General features: G+C 38.5%; 2 protein-coding genes across 8 annotated transcripts in view; both read right to left on the bottom strand.

Annotated features, from left to right (window-relative positions):
* Positions 1 to 12,986, bottom strand: LOC114873886 (tubulin monoglutamylase TTLL4-like). Its single transcript, XM_029182649.2, has 3 exons — positions 11,859 to 12,986; positions 9,615 to 11,480; positions 1 to 74 (listed from the first exon to the last, which is right to left on the bottom strand). Exons 1-2 carry the CDS (start codon positions 12,656 to 12,658, stop codon positions 10,511 to 10,513), a joined length of 1,770 nt encoding a protein of 589 aa, XP_029038482.2. The 5' UTR covers positions 12,659 to 12,986; the 3' UTR covers positions 1 to 74; positions 9,615 to 10,510.
* Positions 12,987 to 13,082: 96 nt separating this feature from the next.
* LOC114873887 (tubulin monoglutamylase TTLL4-like) overlaps positions 13,083 to 16,534 on the bottom strand; it is a 119,880-nt gene continuing 116,428 nt past the window's right edge. For 5 of the 7 annotated variants that reach the window (XM_029182652.2, XM_029182651.2, XM_029182650.2 and 2 more), the window contains 2 exons: positions 15,929 to 15,984; positions 13,083 to 15,567 (listed from right to left, as the gene is read on the bottom strand). In XM_029182652.2, the coding sequence (XP_029038485.2) occupies positions 13,872 to 15,548 (1,677 nt within the window). In that variant the 5' untranslated portion in view covers positions 15,549 to 15,567; positions 15,929 to 15,984 and the 3' untranslated portion in view covers positions 13,083 to 13,871. The remainder of the gene's footprint in view (positions 15,568 to 15,928; positions 15,985 to 16,534) is intronic. The other 2 variants (XM_029182655.2, XM_029182657.2) reach the window with 1 other exon arrangement.

Consider the following 16,534-nt stretch of genomic DNA (forward strand, 5'->3'; position numbering starts at 1 on the left):
AACACTCTGACGATGGCTCCAAATTTTGAATTCCAAAATTTATTTCTCTTCATTCCATAGTTTGTCCAGAGTACCTGAAAAAATGACAAAAATGTTAGAGAGAAAAATAAAATGCAAAACGTACCCATGGATTACATTGCCCTGCAGACGTCCAAATAACAGGTTACTTTAAAAATAATTTTCTGCAAAAGTATAAATGCTAGAGAAATTCTATTTATATGCATTTATTAAGCAACCCTTTGCCTATAATTTGTACCTTCAAGATGTGAAAAGGGAAGCAAAATGGCGACGCAGGAGCTAAAACAGCAGAACACTATCCTACGTATAAGAATTGCAATTGTGATCTTCTCAACAAATTTATTTTCCAAATGTCCAACCCAATTGAAAATATCCATTTTATTTTCTTTCTGCCTGCCATGTGGAATCCAGGTGTACGGAATACCTTTATTCATCTTTCGGGGTATTGTCCTTTGGTGAACGTTGAACGTACAGAAATTTGTTTACTTCTGGAAGGTAGGCTAACGGGTGTAGGGTAATGCGAGCGTGGCAGTCGCGTGGATAACAAGTGGGACGAATCTCGAATCCGCCTGCTGGCCCGTGAGTCGAATTTCCGATCGAGGCCTCGAAAAGATTCCCACGATTCGGTAACGAGCCACTTGACTTCGAGGCGTGATCTGCGTGCTGGCCAGTCGCGTGGCCCTTTCGTTTCTGGAAAATCCAGGTGTTCGAAATTCGCCCCCTTCCCCATGATTTTTCCCATGCCCAGAAATCGCAACAGCTTGGATCCTTCCATTGTTGCCTCGGTCCTTTGGAAATTCATTTCCTTTTCCCTATTTTCCTATTAGGAAGTACGATTAGGATGTTCCGTTATTGGGAGTGGTATATTTCATGATTTTTAAACGATTCGATGACCAACTACTTCCTTCGTCAATGCGATATCGCGGACTCTATCATTAATAATTAAAACCGACTCATCTCTAGAGCTTCATAACGAATGTGTTAATTATTGTATTTATTGATCACTTTGATGGTCCAGAGAAACCTTACGATAATCCTCGCTTCACACCAGCGATGTCCAGGACCGTTAATCATCGAGGTTCGAATAAAAAAGGAAAATGAAGAAAAAAAAAAGGAACCACCAGACACAAGGTGACGGGACCACAAAGTAGGGGAACAGAGAGTCGAATCTGGCCGTTACAACTGGAGGAGCGTGGGAAGGCAGAAGTCGCGAATCCTTGTAAGGAACCGTTGTACTTCCTGAAGGAGGTCCTGCACCTGACGTCCTTCTCATCCGTGAGAAAGATTCCGGCTCGATGCACCAAAGACCCCTCCTCTAACGGCCACGCGAGTAGCACGCTTTCAGCACGTTTCGTCGACGTGGGAAGGATCTCGTGCCTCTGCCATCCGACCCTATCCCTTATTCTTTTTTCTTTTCATTTTTTATACTCCACCTTCTCTGTATACCCGCCAGAAGTTCTACTTTTTCTTTATGGAGAATCCCAGTAAAATCGAGGCTATTTTAAAAAGGGGTGGTTGGGGAGGATGATCGTTGTCGTTTGGGAAATTTTATCTGATGGGGTAACGTGTACAGTTATTTACCCCTGATATAATGCAATTTGTATATAATAAATTATCATTCTATTTGGAACAAGTATTCGGGCTACGAAAGATAATTAATTATATTCTATTATTCAACCCTTTAATAGTGGAGTCTAGGTCAATCGTGATTCGAACAAGTACATTAATCTAAAGTTAAATGTATAATTTATAAATAAAAGAGTTTCATGTATTAGAAGGATAATTTTTAAAGGGACAGTGTAAAATTTAGAAAATTAAAATAATATAAAGTAGAGAATTAAATTATAATTAGAAACGTATTATATTATATTTTCTACTCTTTTATGAAAGGGGTGAAACATTGTTCACATGGGGATGTTTGATGTTTGAATTTTCAATATTTTATAAAATTATTTATACACAAATGTATTGAAAAGAATTTCCGAAAATGGTTAAAAAATATCAGAGCACGGAATTGGAAAGATTACCTTCAACCCTTTCACTTATCCCTGTAACACTAAACGCGAGACAACCTTTGGAAAGGCTAAAAAAGCGGGTCAATGACGTCACTTGGAGGAAAAAGAATAAAGGAATAAAACGACGCAAGCTCACAGTCGAATTTCTTTGAATGCTAAATTGTTGGTTTCATGGGAACGATCCCCCACAGTGGATCCACACGATTCTTTGACAAAAACGTGTCTGCGACGACCAAAATGTACAGACAAAATAAAACCATTTTAATGATCTTCTTCCTTATTAAATACAAACATTTTTTACCATAAGAACATTGTTGGACACTGACGACTAAAATTAGAATTAGAAATAGATAAATCTAACGATATTGTAAAAATAATATACAATATAGAATAAAAAGTTGCCTTATTAATTCAGATGCCATAATTCTCAATTTATCCAATTTATCATTCTTTCAAATCTTCTCTATAATTTTTCCTACTTTCACCCTCTACCAACTATTTTATCCAACAGAAAAATTCCTCACCCCCAACAACGTGACGGGTCGCACTGGGTCGACCAGGATAATCTCGTTTCCGAATCACTTGTAAAAGAATCCCATAGGATTTGTACGTACACGAGCACACATGGAAGCTGCGTGTTGAAAATAGTATTGGGACGGCGCCAGGGGGTTTACGATGAGGTTTACATCTATTTCGAGGGGTGAAGAAGGAAGGAGGATGCACGCACCCCACGCTAGCCACCTGACGCACCCCGCTCGTGGGAACCGAGAAACTGTAGGAATTTTCTAACTCTCGGGATGCACACGTGTGTGGTTATGGGGCTACTTTTAATGTCCCCTTAGTTTCATAGACCTTTACTATTACGTTGTTCCATACTAAATGGCTGATTTTGAAACGATAAATATCTGACCAGATTTAATGAAATAAAAATATGACAAAATAGCACTTGTTATATATTAAATTAAAGCATAAAGTTTGCTGAAAATGGCTATATAAATGCCTCGTTAATATTGTTAACACAAGATGAGTGGTCGTGGATCGCAACGAACAATGTTGCAATAGATGAAAAGTTTAATTGTTTAGACAAGTTCATGACATAAAAGTATTACAAAATGGCACTTGCGATACATCAAATTAAAGCTTATAATCTCACGAAAATAACTATGTAACTCCCCCGATAATATTCTCAACACAAAATGACTGGTGGTGAATTGTAACGAACACGATTAAAATCATCAGAGAAAAGGAAAGCTAAGAGGGATAATAATGAGGAAACGATGAGTATCGAAAGACTTTCGGTAAGATTTCCACAAAGATGATTACAAGAACGACCAGAAAGTTATGCTGCTTTAATGGCAGTTGATGGAACATCCGGTTTACAGTCGATTTCCAGGGAGCACGCGTGCCGTATGCACGCGCCGCTATACTGCCTCAGCGAGAGAAGGCTGTGCCACATATACATATGTACATACATGGGAATATTGTGCGTGACAATATTCACCGTCCCAGCCGAGAAAACGAGAGATGGTTTATGAACGAGTATGCCGCGTGAAAGTATGTGGGAAGTCAATTGCGATTCGAAGTAGCCACCAATTTCTTCGAAACGCTATTATAATCATCAGAAAAATATTTCAAATAATAAACTTGAAAATTGAACGAATCAAAATTTCTTCAATCTCAAATTACCCCTTTTAATATATGAGAAAGTTATTCGTTTGAAAATTCGAGTGTCTAGTTAACTATAATTTTAACTTCGAATAAGAAATATAATTAACGATGTAAAATACTTGTTTTAAAAAAATTCCAAGAATATGAGGCAATAAGAAGGGTGCATAGCGTTGAGAATGGTATACAAGAGGCGGGAAGTAAGGTATACGAGCAAGAAAGCTGAGAACAAAAGAGAAAAACGAGAAAGGGAAATAAGAGGCAAGAAGTCGGGAGCAAGATTATTGTAATGCTGAAACAATGGCCCACTCTGTATGTAGAAGAACGCGGTGTGCTGTTATGGGGGAGAGCGTGCCATGTCGCACGAGCGCAGCGTGCACGCGCGAATCTCGTGTACACACTCCTGCAAAAGTTATCACCTTGCCATTTCCAACTCTACCGAATCAATCTTTCGATATTCTACGTAAGCTGTAAATTTTTATTAGATCATAATTTCTGATGATTGAATATTTTCATAAGTCACAGAAACTAAACGATAAAAGATTCTCGGAGAATTTGATAACAGAAAAGTATCGCAAAATGACACTTATGTTATATCAAATTAAAGATTAAGGGCTGATTAAAATGGCTACATAAATGGCACAAATTTTCAGTTGCCTTCCTTGCAGATTTCTCCATCTGGAATTCAATGACGTAAGCATACTTTCTCAGAGGATACGATTACTGATTAAATCTTTATGAAAAATGATTGTTCCAAAAATATTGTACCATTTTTGTATCGCTCGTGATTCGACGATTAAAATGAGTACACACATGACCTATCGAAAATCTCGTCAAAAAGTTGCATTCTAATTACTATTATTTAATTAAGCTGTTAATTGAGCCATTCCCTGCCTATCATCCTCCTGTATATGAATGGCTATAAAATTTCAAAATTAAACGACAATACCAAAGTACCAGCCCACCCTAAAACAGCCCCCATGCCTTAATACAAAATGATCCAAGAGAATGAGCACCATCTCAGTAAATCACGCAATCACAGTGTGTGATCTCGAAAGCGATGAAACTTTCAAACCGTCCACGAAGCGAGGGTAATTTCCAGAGATAGGATGGAAAATGGTGGAATGATGGTCGGTACCGCGACCGCGAGAATACATCATGGGGCACGTTCGAGCGCGAAATCTGTGGCGCGCAACGAATTCGAAATCGTCGGCCGTGGCGGCGCGCGGAAGCGTGGGAACGGACGCCGTTAAGCCTTCTCAAAACAAAACACGAGCTAACTGCGTGCCAAGAGTAGGGGGCACGCGACGCACCTGACTACCGGCCTGCCGTCCCTTCGTTCCCCGCAGCCGCAGCCGCAACCGCGCGTTGTACACGTGCCTTACCGCCTCCCTCCATCCAGCACCGGAACCGCGCGCCCACACCCAACCCATCGGCCGAACCAACGGTTTATTAAGTCGTTACCCGGCCCACAGAACGCCCCCGCACGCCGCCGAATTCCGCGCCGACTTTCTGACTTGGACTCTTTTCAATGCCCTTCTTGGATGTTTGCTTTATTTTTGTTATTGTAAAATGGGAAATGGTACCAGAAATTGAATATTATCGCTGTGCTCTGATATTTGATTATAAGGGGTGCTTGATAATTTATCACCCTTGGAATTTTGGAGGGGGGAGGCTTTCTAAGAAATGGGGAATTATCGAATGTCAATGGTATATGGTAATTGCCTGATAATTCCCTGTTAGGAATGCACTTTGTTCACTTGAAGATTCCTACCCTTTTGAGTGGATTTATCTAATTGGGACCGAAGGTGTTAATTGATCAGCTGATCAATCAATACTGTTCGATACTCTTTTTAATTAGACACTTTTATCATTTTTTTTTTTTTATTTTAAGAAGAGACTGGTTAATTATATTGTAAAAATACTGTAATTTTTTTTTATTGAAATAAAACAAACTTGGTGTCTTTAGAACTCAATCCACGTTCCTTATAAAGATTCCTCACACCTTTTCCTGGCTGAATAATGCTGCAGTTCAAAAGTGACTTCTGTTAGATGCGTATCGTGGCTTCACAGAAATCCAGCGGGGATCAATATTCTCGTTATCCGATCTATCTGGCGCAGAAATATTACGAGGCTGGCGGTCGTAAAATCCATTGAGAAATGCATCACGATACCTCGATCTACAGCTGACTTCGACGCGTGCATAAACAGTGTACACTTTAAAGGCGAACGAATACTCAAATACCGTATGGCCAGTTGTCTTAAGGCTGCGAGGAAACTTTACGACGGTACCGTGAAATAAAAACGGTAGTCGATGCTATTCAAATTACTGTGCTTTTCAGCTTTCAACCTTGAGCTTGATCACCGATACTGCTGGAGAATTTTAACACCTTGCCTATCTGCTAGCAAATGGAACAGGCACTATCGTTTTATAGCTCAAAATTAGGAGGAGTAATTTGTATTATCTAATCTTTCTTAATTAACACCTTAATTGGTACTAGATGGAATTTTTATTTTTAACAAATCACAGTATTCTGTTATTTCAACTATCTATCACCAGTGTTTCCAATTAGATAAATTAAGGAATTTCTAATTATTATGGGGGTGGATTCCCTATGGAAATTTTAACGTCTAGAATTTTCATAAAATTTTCAAAATATTTTATTATATGTATCATCTATAATTCCAAGTATTTATCTGGAGTATTTATAATTAGGTAAATTAAAGAATTTCTAATTAATTCGATGGATTTTTCTGAAAATTCCAATCTCACTCTCATATGGAATTCCATAGATTGATTCATTTTTACTACACACCGTATATTGTGTCAATTATGAATACTCGATCGCATTCAATTATACATATTGCACGTTTCACACGTGCTTTCTACATCTTGCTACGACATACCTGAATTAACATACGCAATCCACTAATGAATATGAATATCTCTCATTAGTGGGTAAAAAAACTGTTTCCTGTACTCGAAGATTTTTCAATTTAAACGGATTTTTAAATGGACAGCTATGAGAAACGATAAATCAGATTTCTTAAACAAACCGTTTCTAGAGTTCATAAATAATATTCAGCATCTCTGATTCGGAGGAAATAAGATAAATATTATTTAACTGAATTTATTTGATATTAGTATTAAAAAAAAAAAGGAAGAGCAAGCAGACTTTCAGAACTTAATTGATCAATGAATCGGTTTCTACGATTCGTTTTGACTCACAATTTTTCGCGACTTTATATTACACGATGGTCATTTAATGAGTTTCTTTATAACTCAAATAAAATCCCGCGGTAGCGTTTCATTTCGCACTCCGTAATCTACGTCCCTCATCTGGTTTCATTAAAAATCGTTTCACGCGCCGTGGAAAGGGATTAATGTTGCATTCTCGTTCTCGCGAACCATAAATTTCGCTTCAAAGTGTGCCATTTGCCGACAAAAAAAAATGTACCGCTTTCCCTGGCAAAGTTCGTTCAGGTAATTGATCGCAAACGCGTTAATTTGACCGGTGACAATAATCCTGTCTGTATTACACGTAAGAAAGTTGTCTCGCGTGTTTTACAATGATACTGTCTACCGTATAGTAAAACCATGATAAATGATTACACAGTGAATCGTAAACGTGCGCAGAAAGGAAAAATTTATATAACGAATTTGAATTATGTTAACAAATTTAAGGATAATAATATGAAAATAAAGGATCACTTATTAGAAATAGAAAATTTTCTATTTCCTGTTCGACTAATTAGACTACCTCGCACTTTAATTTAAAATACAATTCGAAGCACGACAGAGATAAGCCTCGTGGATCTTCTTTTTTATTCACCCAAATCTTGTCTATTATTATCATCCAACGACATACAAATTTAAGGATAATAATATGAAAATAATGGATCACTTATTAGAAATAGAAAATTTTCTATTTCCTGTTCGACTAATTAGACCACCTCGCACTTTAATTTAAAATACAATTCGAAGCACGACAGAGATAAGCCTCGTGGATCTTCTTTTTTATTCACCCAAATCTTGTCTATTATTATCATCCAACGACATGTAATTCCGACGGTGAATTAGACTGGTCACTCTGCTTTTGTCTCTGCTTCCACGAAATCTACTTTCATTTAATGACACCTCCTTCGGTCAATTTGAACAAGTGACAAAGCGCGATCGTAGATGCATTAGAAGGCGGCCCAACTAATGGATCCGGCAAATTATTTCGGGGATCCGTTCAGAATTATGATAAAAGGATTTTTATAACCGTGACAATGGAAGGTTTCTTTTTTACTCGACTAAAATTGGGAATGATTAACGTGGGCTAAGAGAAGAAGAATTTAAATCGAATTTACTATACCAAATTGATTTGCTTAATTTTAGAAATTTTCAAAAAATTCACAGAATCGGTAATAGTATTTATTTAATACTATCTCTTGTCCCGGGTAATTATAAATTGAATCAGTCGAAATTTGAAGCGATCTTCCAGTGAAAGACGGGGTCCTTAGCCTTACACAGTGTGCTTTTGTATTGGTCGGGTAACACATACGCGCGACACGCATGAATGAATGCATTCATAAAGGCGGCGCGCATGTTACACGTACAGTGGGCTGCAATCTCAATAAGAAAATATGTCTATTATGTTGTTACAATAACGATATCAATTCATTGACTGTCCTGGCACTGTGCGAGCCCATTGTCTTCAAACGACTGTTGCCTGCCCGTATTTGACAGGCCACGCTACCCTCGTGTTTACTTTTCTTTTAATCATACCAGTGTATAAACTTGCTACGGAATTTATTATAAATAACATAACACCGTTTTAGATCGCTTCAGAACAATTTAGAAAAATTATTTCGAATAGAAATTTATTAATATTGCTTGGAATGAAGGTTTGTAAAAATGATGGATCTTTTTAAAAGACAAATAATTAATGGAAATATACAAAATTTGATGAAAGATTCTTGAAACGATATTATACTTTGTAATTGATTCCCTCGTTTGATCGCGGATCGCACTTCCTCCGGACAAAACTGATACACGATGTTTAAACCGGCGGTCTGGTAATTGAATTTAAAGGGCGGAAGCGAAGAAATCTGGTCCCCTTTCGTATTAACCTAATCAAGTTCAGTTTGCCGCTACTGTCGCCCGTCGCGATCACAATAGAGACATTAAATCGTCAGTACGGATTTATTAAACCCGCCGCTTTTATAGCCGTGAAACCGTTCAATTCGTCGAAGGTCTGCTTTCCTTCCAATTATTACCATTCGGAGATATAAACAATTGAATATGAAGAATGTGAATCTGATCCATCGTTTCCTTCAAAGAAAGATTAAATCATTTTTATTGCGAATATTTATGAAATGTTTAGGTAGTTATTTTTGTTACATTTTAAGCTTTAAATTGATATGCCACACGTGGTATTTTGTGATACTTTTATGTCCTGAAATTGAGTCTGATTTGACGTGTTTCGAAGTAGGTCATTTGATATGTGAAACTCTACTGTTTGTTGCAATCTAGCCATTTTCTACAAAGAGTATTTACGAAATGTCTATACAGTTATTTTCATTAGATTCTAAGCTTTAAATTGATGAGTTATTAATAAATTCTTAAGCATTCAAGCTCTTGCAGAAATATTTCACTTCTAATTATCAACTTCTCACATCTATCAACTATTCTATTTATTTGTTTCATTAGCAAATAGCTAATAATGGCAATAATGATAACTGATAATCTAAAGAATTCTATAGAAACTCATGAATAATACGAAATCTGTATGTACATTATATTTTACAAGATAAGAAAGATACATTTATTTCAACGATACACGCTAATCTATTATTACTAATTAACTCTATTATTACTTATTCGTTACCGTTTCAGATATATGTTTAACAGAAAATCGTATAGAGATATACCTTTCATTTATTGAAAATAGTATCCAGGATGTTCGGTTAGGGGTGGATATCCATTCAGAGGGTGGCAGCTAGGGTGAACTCGAATAACTTTTCCCTTCACCAAAACACTTGTCGAGGTACAGTGTTTAAATTATTAATGAAAAGCACTGTCCAATTAGAAGCCCGGGTTCACGGGAGTGTCGGCTACGAGAAGCGCACTCGACCGCAGTCGCGAACAAACTAACTCGGCTGCGCGTCGGTTCGAAGCCGACACTCTTGAGCATGCGCACTGTGCGCGCGGGGTTTCCATTAATAATTCAAAAACTAAGCCTCAACAAGCACTTTGGTAAATGAAAAAGGGGTGTTGTCTGATATGGGTCCCATGCATATTAGGTTAGGTTAGGTTATATGTGATTGAAATACATTTTCAAAGAAAATTTTTATGTATTATGAAAGTAAATATAATATTTGTCTTATAAAATCATCAATGTAATATATCAAACACTCAACTAAAAATTGTTTCAATCACATATAACCTAACCTAACCTAATATGCATGGGACCCATATCAGACAACACCCTGCAAAAGTTGTTCAGAATCACCCACGCTACCACCCCCTCGAAGAATGCCATCCTTACTCGAACACCCTGTATATTATATAATATTCAAATAATATTTTCTACTTTCTCATATTTTTAACAAAGACTTTTTATTCATAAGATTCATGAGTTCAGTTATTAAATTAAACTTTCAATACATTCAAATGTTTTTTTTATATTAAATGGTAATTAACGTTTTATACGGATATTATAAATTTATAATCAAGCACCTATGTTACAAATAGAAATATTCACAGTAGTCAAAATTTTTTATACTTCTTATGAACTATTAATGACAACAATGTTACTGTTTCGTTTTTAAGACAAGTGATACTTCCTCCTGCAAAGTTTCCTCAATTTTTGAATACCTACTGATCTATTCTGCCCGTATTCCTTTTCCCATGCATCTAGTAATAAATTATAATATCTTACCTTTTCGAAAAATCCTAAATACCTATAGGTCTCGCTGGTAGGAAAGATCTTCTCGAAATCACCTGTCTGAGAGATCTCATCCTCGTGTCTTATCAGCACCCTAACGTCGTCCGGGGTGAGGCGTTTCAATATCGTCTTCAAGTACGTCTTTCTGTTATTCATCTTCTCATGAATGTACTGTTTCCGTCTGTCCTTCCACGATACCAAATTAGAGTACAACTGTCGATCATAGCAGACACCATTTTGCTTGCAGATCATCCTGAGGATCTTCAACTCCTTACCATTCAGCAGATCAGGCACGTGAAAACCGACCAGATTCAAATAGTCCTTGGCTAACTGTCCTTTCACCAATTTACAGAGAGGAGTATCTGGCTCCATGGAAGGATAATCGTTTACTTCTAGGAGCCACGGTCTGTACTGTCCGTCCAGAAGAACGTCGAAGCCAAAAAGCTGATAGAAATTGTAGGATGACAGTGTCGTCTTCTTCGAGGCATTGACCAAAGCAGCCTCGGCTGATATCATGGTTTTGATTGTTAAGTCCTTGATTTTGTTCCACAGTTCCAGGATGTTCACACCTTCCATAGTGGACAGGTAGTTCCATAAGGATTTCAAGGACCACATGTTACCTTTGCACTCGTCTGGGCTATCGTTTGGTTGAAAATTGGGACTGAATTTATTTACACTCGTGTTTGTAAGGTGCATGAATCTATTGGTTAGGTGTCGCACGTCGTGGATGTATTTCACCGTTGCTAGTCTAACCAGACCTTCTTTGTACAGGTAGATTCGTAGGGGGTCGATGCTGGTTAGTAAGACGTACAGGCGGATGTCGAATTTGATACCATCCAGGAGGTGGGGTCTGGAATCGGAGAGGAGGAATGTAGTTTATTTTGCAATTTTGGTATTTTAAAATTTTGGAAATGTAGAACTTTAGAATTTTGTAAACTAAAAATTTTACATCTCTAAACTTTCAAAATTCTAAAATTCCATATTTGCAAAATTCCAAAATTCTAAAATTCTACGTTTTCCAAGTTCCAAGGTTCAAAAATTCCAAAATTCTAAAATTTTACGAGTTTTGGAATTTTTGGAACCTTGAAACTTGGGAAACGCAAAATTTTAGAATTTTGGGATTTTGCAAATATAGAATTTTTGAAAGTTTAGAGACGTAAAATTTTAGAACTTTAGGACATATACCACTCCAAAAAAAATGACTCATCCAATTATACGAATCTTCTACCTGGTGATATAACGTTGAGCAACAAGGGATCTGCGATCAGGAATCTCCTGCAACCGGGTTACCACCTTGATCCCGTGTCCAGCGCACGCTCCCGGTGGCTTAACGATCCAAACGCCATCGTTCCTTCTCATAAACTTCCTCAAACCGTTCCTCTCTTCCGGTAGAACGAAGGTCAAAGGAATATAATCAAAATTCTTGCTACCAAACTTCCTCCTCATCTTTCGAAAATTCGTCCACAACGATATCTTGTCACCCAATTGTATGCAGCTAGGGAAACAGCTCACTTTGGAGAAGAGATTGGTACTTTTCAGTTTGGAATAAGCGTGATTGTTACACCAGGTGCCGCACCAATTACTCGTCGACTTGTTGCTCGTTCTGAATCCCGATTTCAGCACCGTCGACACGATGATCCGTGGGGTGTAATTACCTGGCCGCCACCATAACAAGTGCCTGGTGATCTCTGCTGGCAATTTCGAGCTGTTCTTCTGGTTCTTGAAAATAATGAACGGCGGAACGTGGGCGAACAGGCTCTTACGCATCGGTTGCTTCATCTTTTTGTCCCCGTCGTCCGGTGGATCGATAATGATTCGTGGTTTTATTGATTCACACGGCTTTGCTCTGATCGTCATTAAATGTTCCATGAACTCGATGTACTCTTCCAATTCGTCGTTTTCAGGTTGATCGTACGATGACAATTTGCTGGAACAGGTACCAGTGCTGGCGTCTTGTTTCGTTGGGAAATACATGCTGCTTTTTGGGGATGGTTTTGGGTTGTTGCTGGTGAGTCGGAGGTTTGTCATTGTTGAAGAATTTTACTTGGAATTTGAAGTGTTTGGCCGAAAAATGGGAGATAGGTTAAAAGGTGAATGAATAGTGAAGTAGTCTGTGGTTCTGTTTAAAGCGACCAGAAGTTGTCGGTTTTGGAGGGTTCTTCAGGGTGGTGACATTTTGTCTAAAGCTGATTTCAAGTGAGAAGACTTATTCTGATTTATTCTGAGTTGGATCTTTATTTCTGACGAGAGCTTATATTCCAATTGGGTGAGTGATATTATTTTAATTATCACTCTTCTTTCATGAATTCTGCAAATTTCAAAATTTCCTCAGTGTCGTTTATTTCTTTTCTCTTCGCTTATTTTCTTCCAGGTTAAAATAATTCAGTAATTCTTCCGCAGCTTCTTTATTTCACTTTTCAGGGGTTGAAGAAAATGTAGATACACTGTTGAAAACAGTTAGAAAATCGCTTTATATAGCAAATTTTTTTTATAATAAACGTTACACACTAGCAACAAAACGAGATGTTGCATTTTGGATTACAGTTTTTGATAAATAACCAAACGATACATTTGAAATTTCTTATCTTTAGCTCCAGTCCTTAAATTTATCAATTTATGTTGTACATAAGGCATTTCGCTCAACGATTAGTTGATTAGTAACAATAATTATTACTTTCATTTCAAACCTACAGGAACAATAATTATCAACTAGTTTCATATATCTATTTCCTTAAACAGTAACTCGCTAAAGTGTTTATAAAATCTTTGCAACAACAAGGTTCAATAAACACTATCATACTAATCTGTCTTTTAATAGTATTTTTATTTCGCGATATGATCACTGTCGCATAAATTGTCAGGAACGATTCTCAAATTGAACAAATCGACAATTTAGTAAAAGAAAATGAAATTACGAAATAAATGAATAAATATCCATAGCAAAAATCAAAGATTCCAATCTACTATAAACCTGTAACTTCTTTTCAGATCGACGAAAACATTTAGCAAACTGATCAAAACGTAGACCCTGCAATGATCATTGTAAAATCATTTATTAAACCAAAAGATTCGATACAATAAAATTGCGTTTTTCACAACTTTGACGCAGCAGAACGTTCCTAACAATACTTTATATACGACGGGGTTGGGTGTACAATTGTATACAAATGAAAAAAAAGAAGAGGCTTCACACTTTGATCGTTAGGTCTCTGAATAGAGGTCCTGAAACTGAAGACCAGACCTAAGGCTCCAAATGATACTTGCTTTCACAGAGTTCCTGCAACCTAGATATCCCTTTCTCCCTATTATCACCGTACTTCATCTCCCACGCATCGAACAGCATATTATAGTACCTTGGAATATCAAAGTACTGCAGGTACTTGTGGCTACTGGACGTAGGAAAGATTTTCTCGAACCTATCAAGCTGTGTCAGTTCGTCTTCATAAATGATTAACTGTCGAACATCATCGGGAGTGAGATCCTCGATGATGTCCTCCAGATACTCATCCCTATCCCTAAGATTAGCATAGGACGACTGTTTGTCCCATTCCTGAAGACTGAGACCAGTCCTGTACAGCCTGCAGTCGTGGCACACCCTGTCCAACTGATAGTTCTTTGCTACCTTATCAGTGTCCTCAGAGGACAGTGTGTTTGGCAGTTGGAAGCTAGCTATATTGAACACATTCCTGATCAACGGTCCCTTGATAGCGGTGTCCAACGGCGATGAGGTCTGCAACGAGGGCGAGATGTTCACCTCCAGTAGCCAAGGCTTCAGATCCTCGTCTAAAAGGATATCAAACCCGAAGAGCTCGTAGCAACAGTATCTCGACATCACGTTGGCAGTGGTTAAATTACTGATGGACGATTCGCCAGCTATGATGGTTTTCACAACGATGTCCTTCATCGAGGCCCAGAGATTCGACACGTTCACGTGTTCCCTTTCGAGGTAGGACCAGAGTGTCTTAAGCGACCACTTGTGACCCGAACAAGAGTCGACGCAGTCGTTGCTGGTGTAGGTGGAATTAGTCTTGTTGATGCTGTAGTTGGTCAGATGCATGAACCGGTCGCTGAGGTAGTTGATGTCGTCGTTGTACTTGACCGAGGCGAATCGGACCAGACCGTCGGGATAGATGTACACCTTCAACGGATTGAAACTGGTGACCAAGACGTAGAGACGAAGGTCGAATTTCGCGCCGCTGATCAGTCTGGGTCTGGACAGGTATCTTTGAACGACCACGGCGCGTTTCTTTGGTATCTGGGACCAACGGTGCACCACCTTGATCCCGCTGCCCCTGGCAGAGGCTGGTGGCTTAAGGATCCACTTCTCTTTGTGGCCCGACTTCTTCCAAACTTGTTTGAAGTAGTAGAGATCCTGCGGCAGCACGTAGGTCATCGGAACGAAATCGAACTCTCTGATCTCGTGCTTCAACATCATCCTGCTTAGGTTACGCCAAAGCTTGTCCTTGCGGCCGATCTGGAAGGCGCCCGGGAAATGATTGATCTTCTGCGTTTCCTTCAGCTCCTTGAAGCACACCGACTTCATGTACTTGCCCCATGTCCCGCCCCACTCCTGGCACTTCTTCATCAGCCGATAACCTGAGTTGACCAAGGTACGACGTACAATTAATGGTGTGATCGTGCTCAGACGCCATTTCAGGTGTCTGGTTACTTCGTACGGCATTATTGGTCCCTTGCTCTCGAACGACTGAAAGATGATGTACGGCGGCACGTTCGAGAATAGGCTTCTCCTGAACGGCATCTTGCATCTTTTCTCACCGGCCGATACCAATTGATCGATCGTTAAGAGGTGGCGATCTATGTCGATGTACGGAAGGATTTTCTCCACCTCGTCGTCCTCGTCGTCGACGCTGCTCGAGATGCTCGCGATCTCGCGATGATTGTACGCGATTATGTCCATCCCGGACACTCTGTAACATCTGCGATTAAATTTGATATTTAATGCGACTGATGCCTCGCGAATCCTACGGGACGGTTTAATGGGCGACGGATTTACGATGATTATCTCACTTTTGTCACCTCGCATCGTTCGTGCGATTAGGTTAAGCCAAACTATGGGTGTCCATTCGACTGTCGACGGATCGAACCGTGAATTATATCGAAACTTTTAGGCTACATTCTGATTTTACCTGCACCCTCTTTCAATTTGTTTATCAACGATTAGTGTTTCAATGGAACATGACAAATTAATGGAAAATTCATTCTTCGGTGGACAACTCGAGTAGAAAAATTACATAGCATAATTATTTATAATATTTCCCGTAACGATCATTGACATACCTATTTAAATTCTGTAAACGGCAGCTGTCAGCATTCTGTGATCGGAGTCACGCTACCTGCAACAGAAATCAATCATTTTATGTGCAATTTGTTCAATGAACAAATTGCATCTGTTAAATAGACAGATAATTGTCAGATGGGAAATGAACATTTGTAAGAAATATTAAAACACTGGTAGCTTGAATTATTAATACATAGACTGATAGTAAAAAATAAAGCTGACTTTGAAATTTTTGAAGATCCTCAACCTACAAAATCATTTTTGTGAATCAACATTTCTAATATTTCCACAAATGAAAAAGACATCTAAGTATCCTACTTCTTGAGATTCACCCTGTATATTATAAATCATCTACCCCATCCTCTCAAAAAATTGCAAAAAGATTTATATAAAAACCAGATTTCACTTAGGCAACTAAATCTCTTAAAAACATCGAATCAAAGGGATTAACGTTCTCGGTATGATCGGGATCAATTTAAATGATCGATCGTGAACAGTGACGGTGATAAAAAGCGACATAAGAGGGTAGAAAAAGAGCGTGTCGCGTCGACTTCCGTGGCACGTACCGGCTACGTTCCAGTTACGTAAAAACAGCAACGTTGTTG

Source organism: Osmia bicornis, chromosome 10, assembly GCF_907164935.1.
Source record: "Osmia bicornis bicornis chromosome 10, iOsmBic2.1, whole genome shotgun sequence".
Classification (NCBI taxonomy): Eukaryota; Metazoa; Arthropoda; class Insecta; order Hymenoptera; family Megachilidae; genus Osmia; species Osmia bicornis.

What these genes read in the sequence shown, in the direction of transcription:
- LOC114873886 (XM_029182649.2), bottom strand. Translation starts at nt 12,658, where the DNA reads ATGACAAACCTCCGACTCACCAGCAACAACCCAAAACCATCCCCAAAA. An exon ending in GCTCAACGTTATATCACCAG is followed by an intron (nt 11,481 to 11,858) that starts GTAGAAGATTCG and finishes CTCCGATTCCAG; the next exon opens with ACCCCACCTCCTGGATGGTA.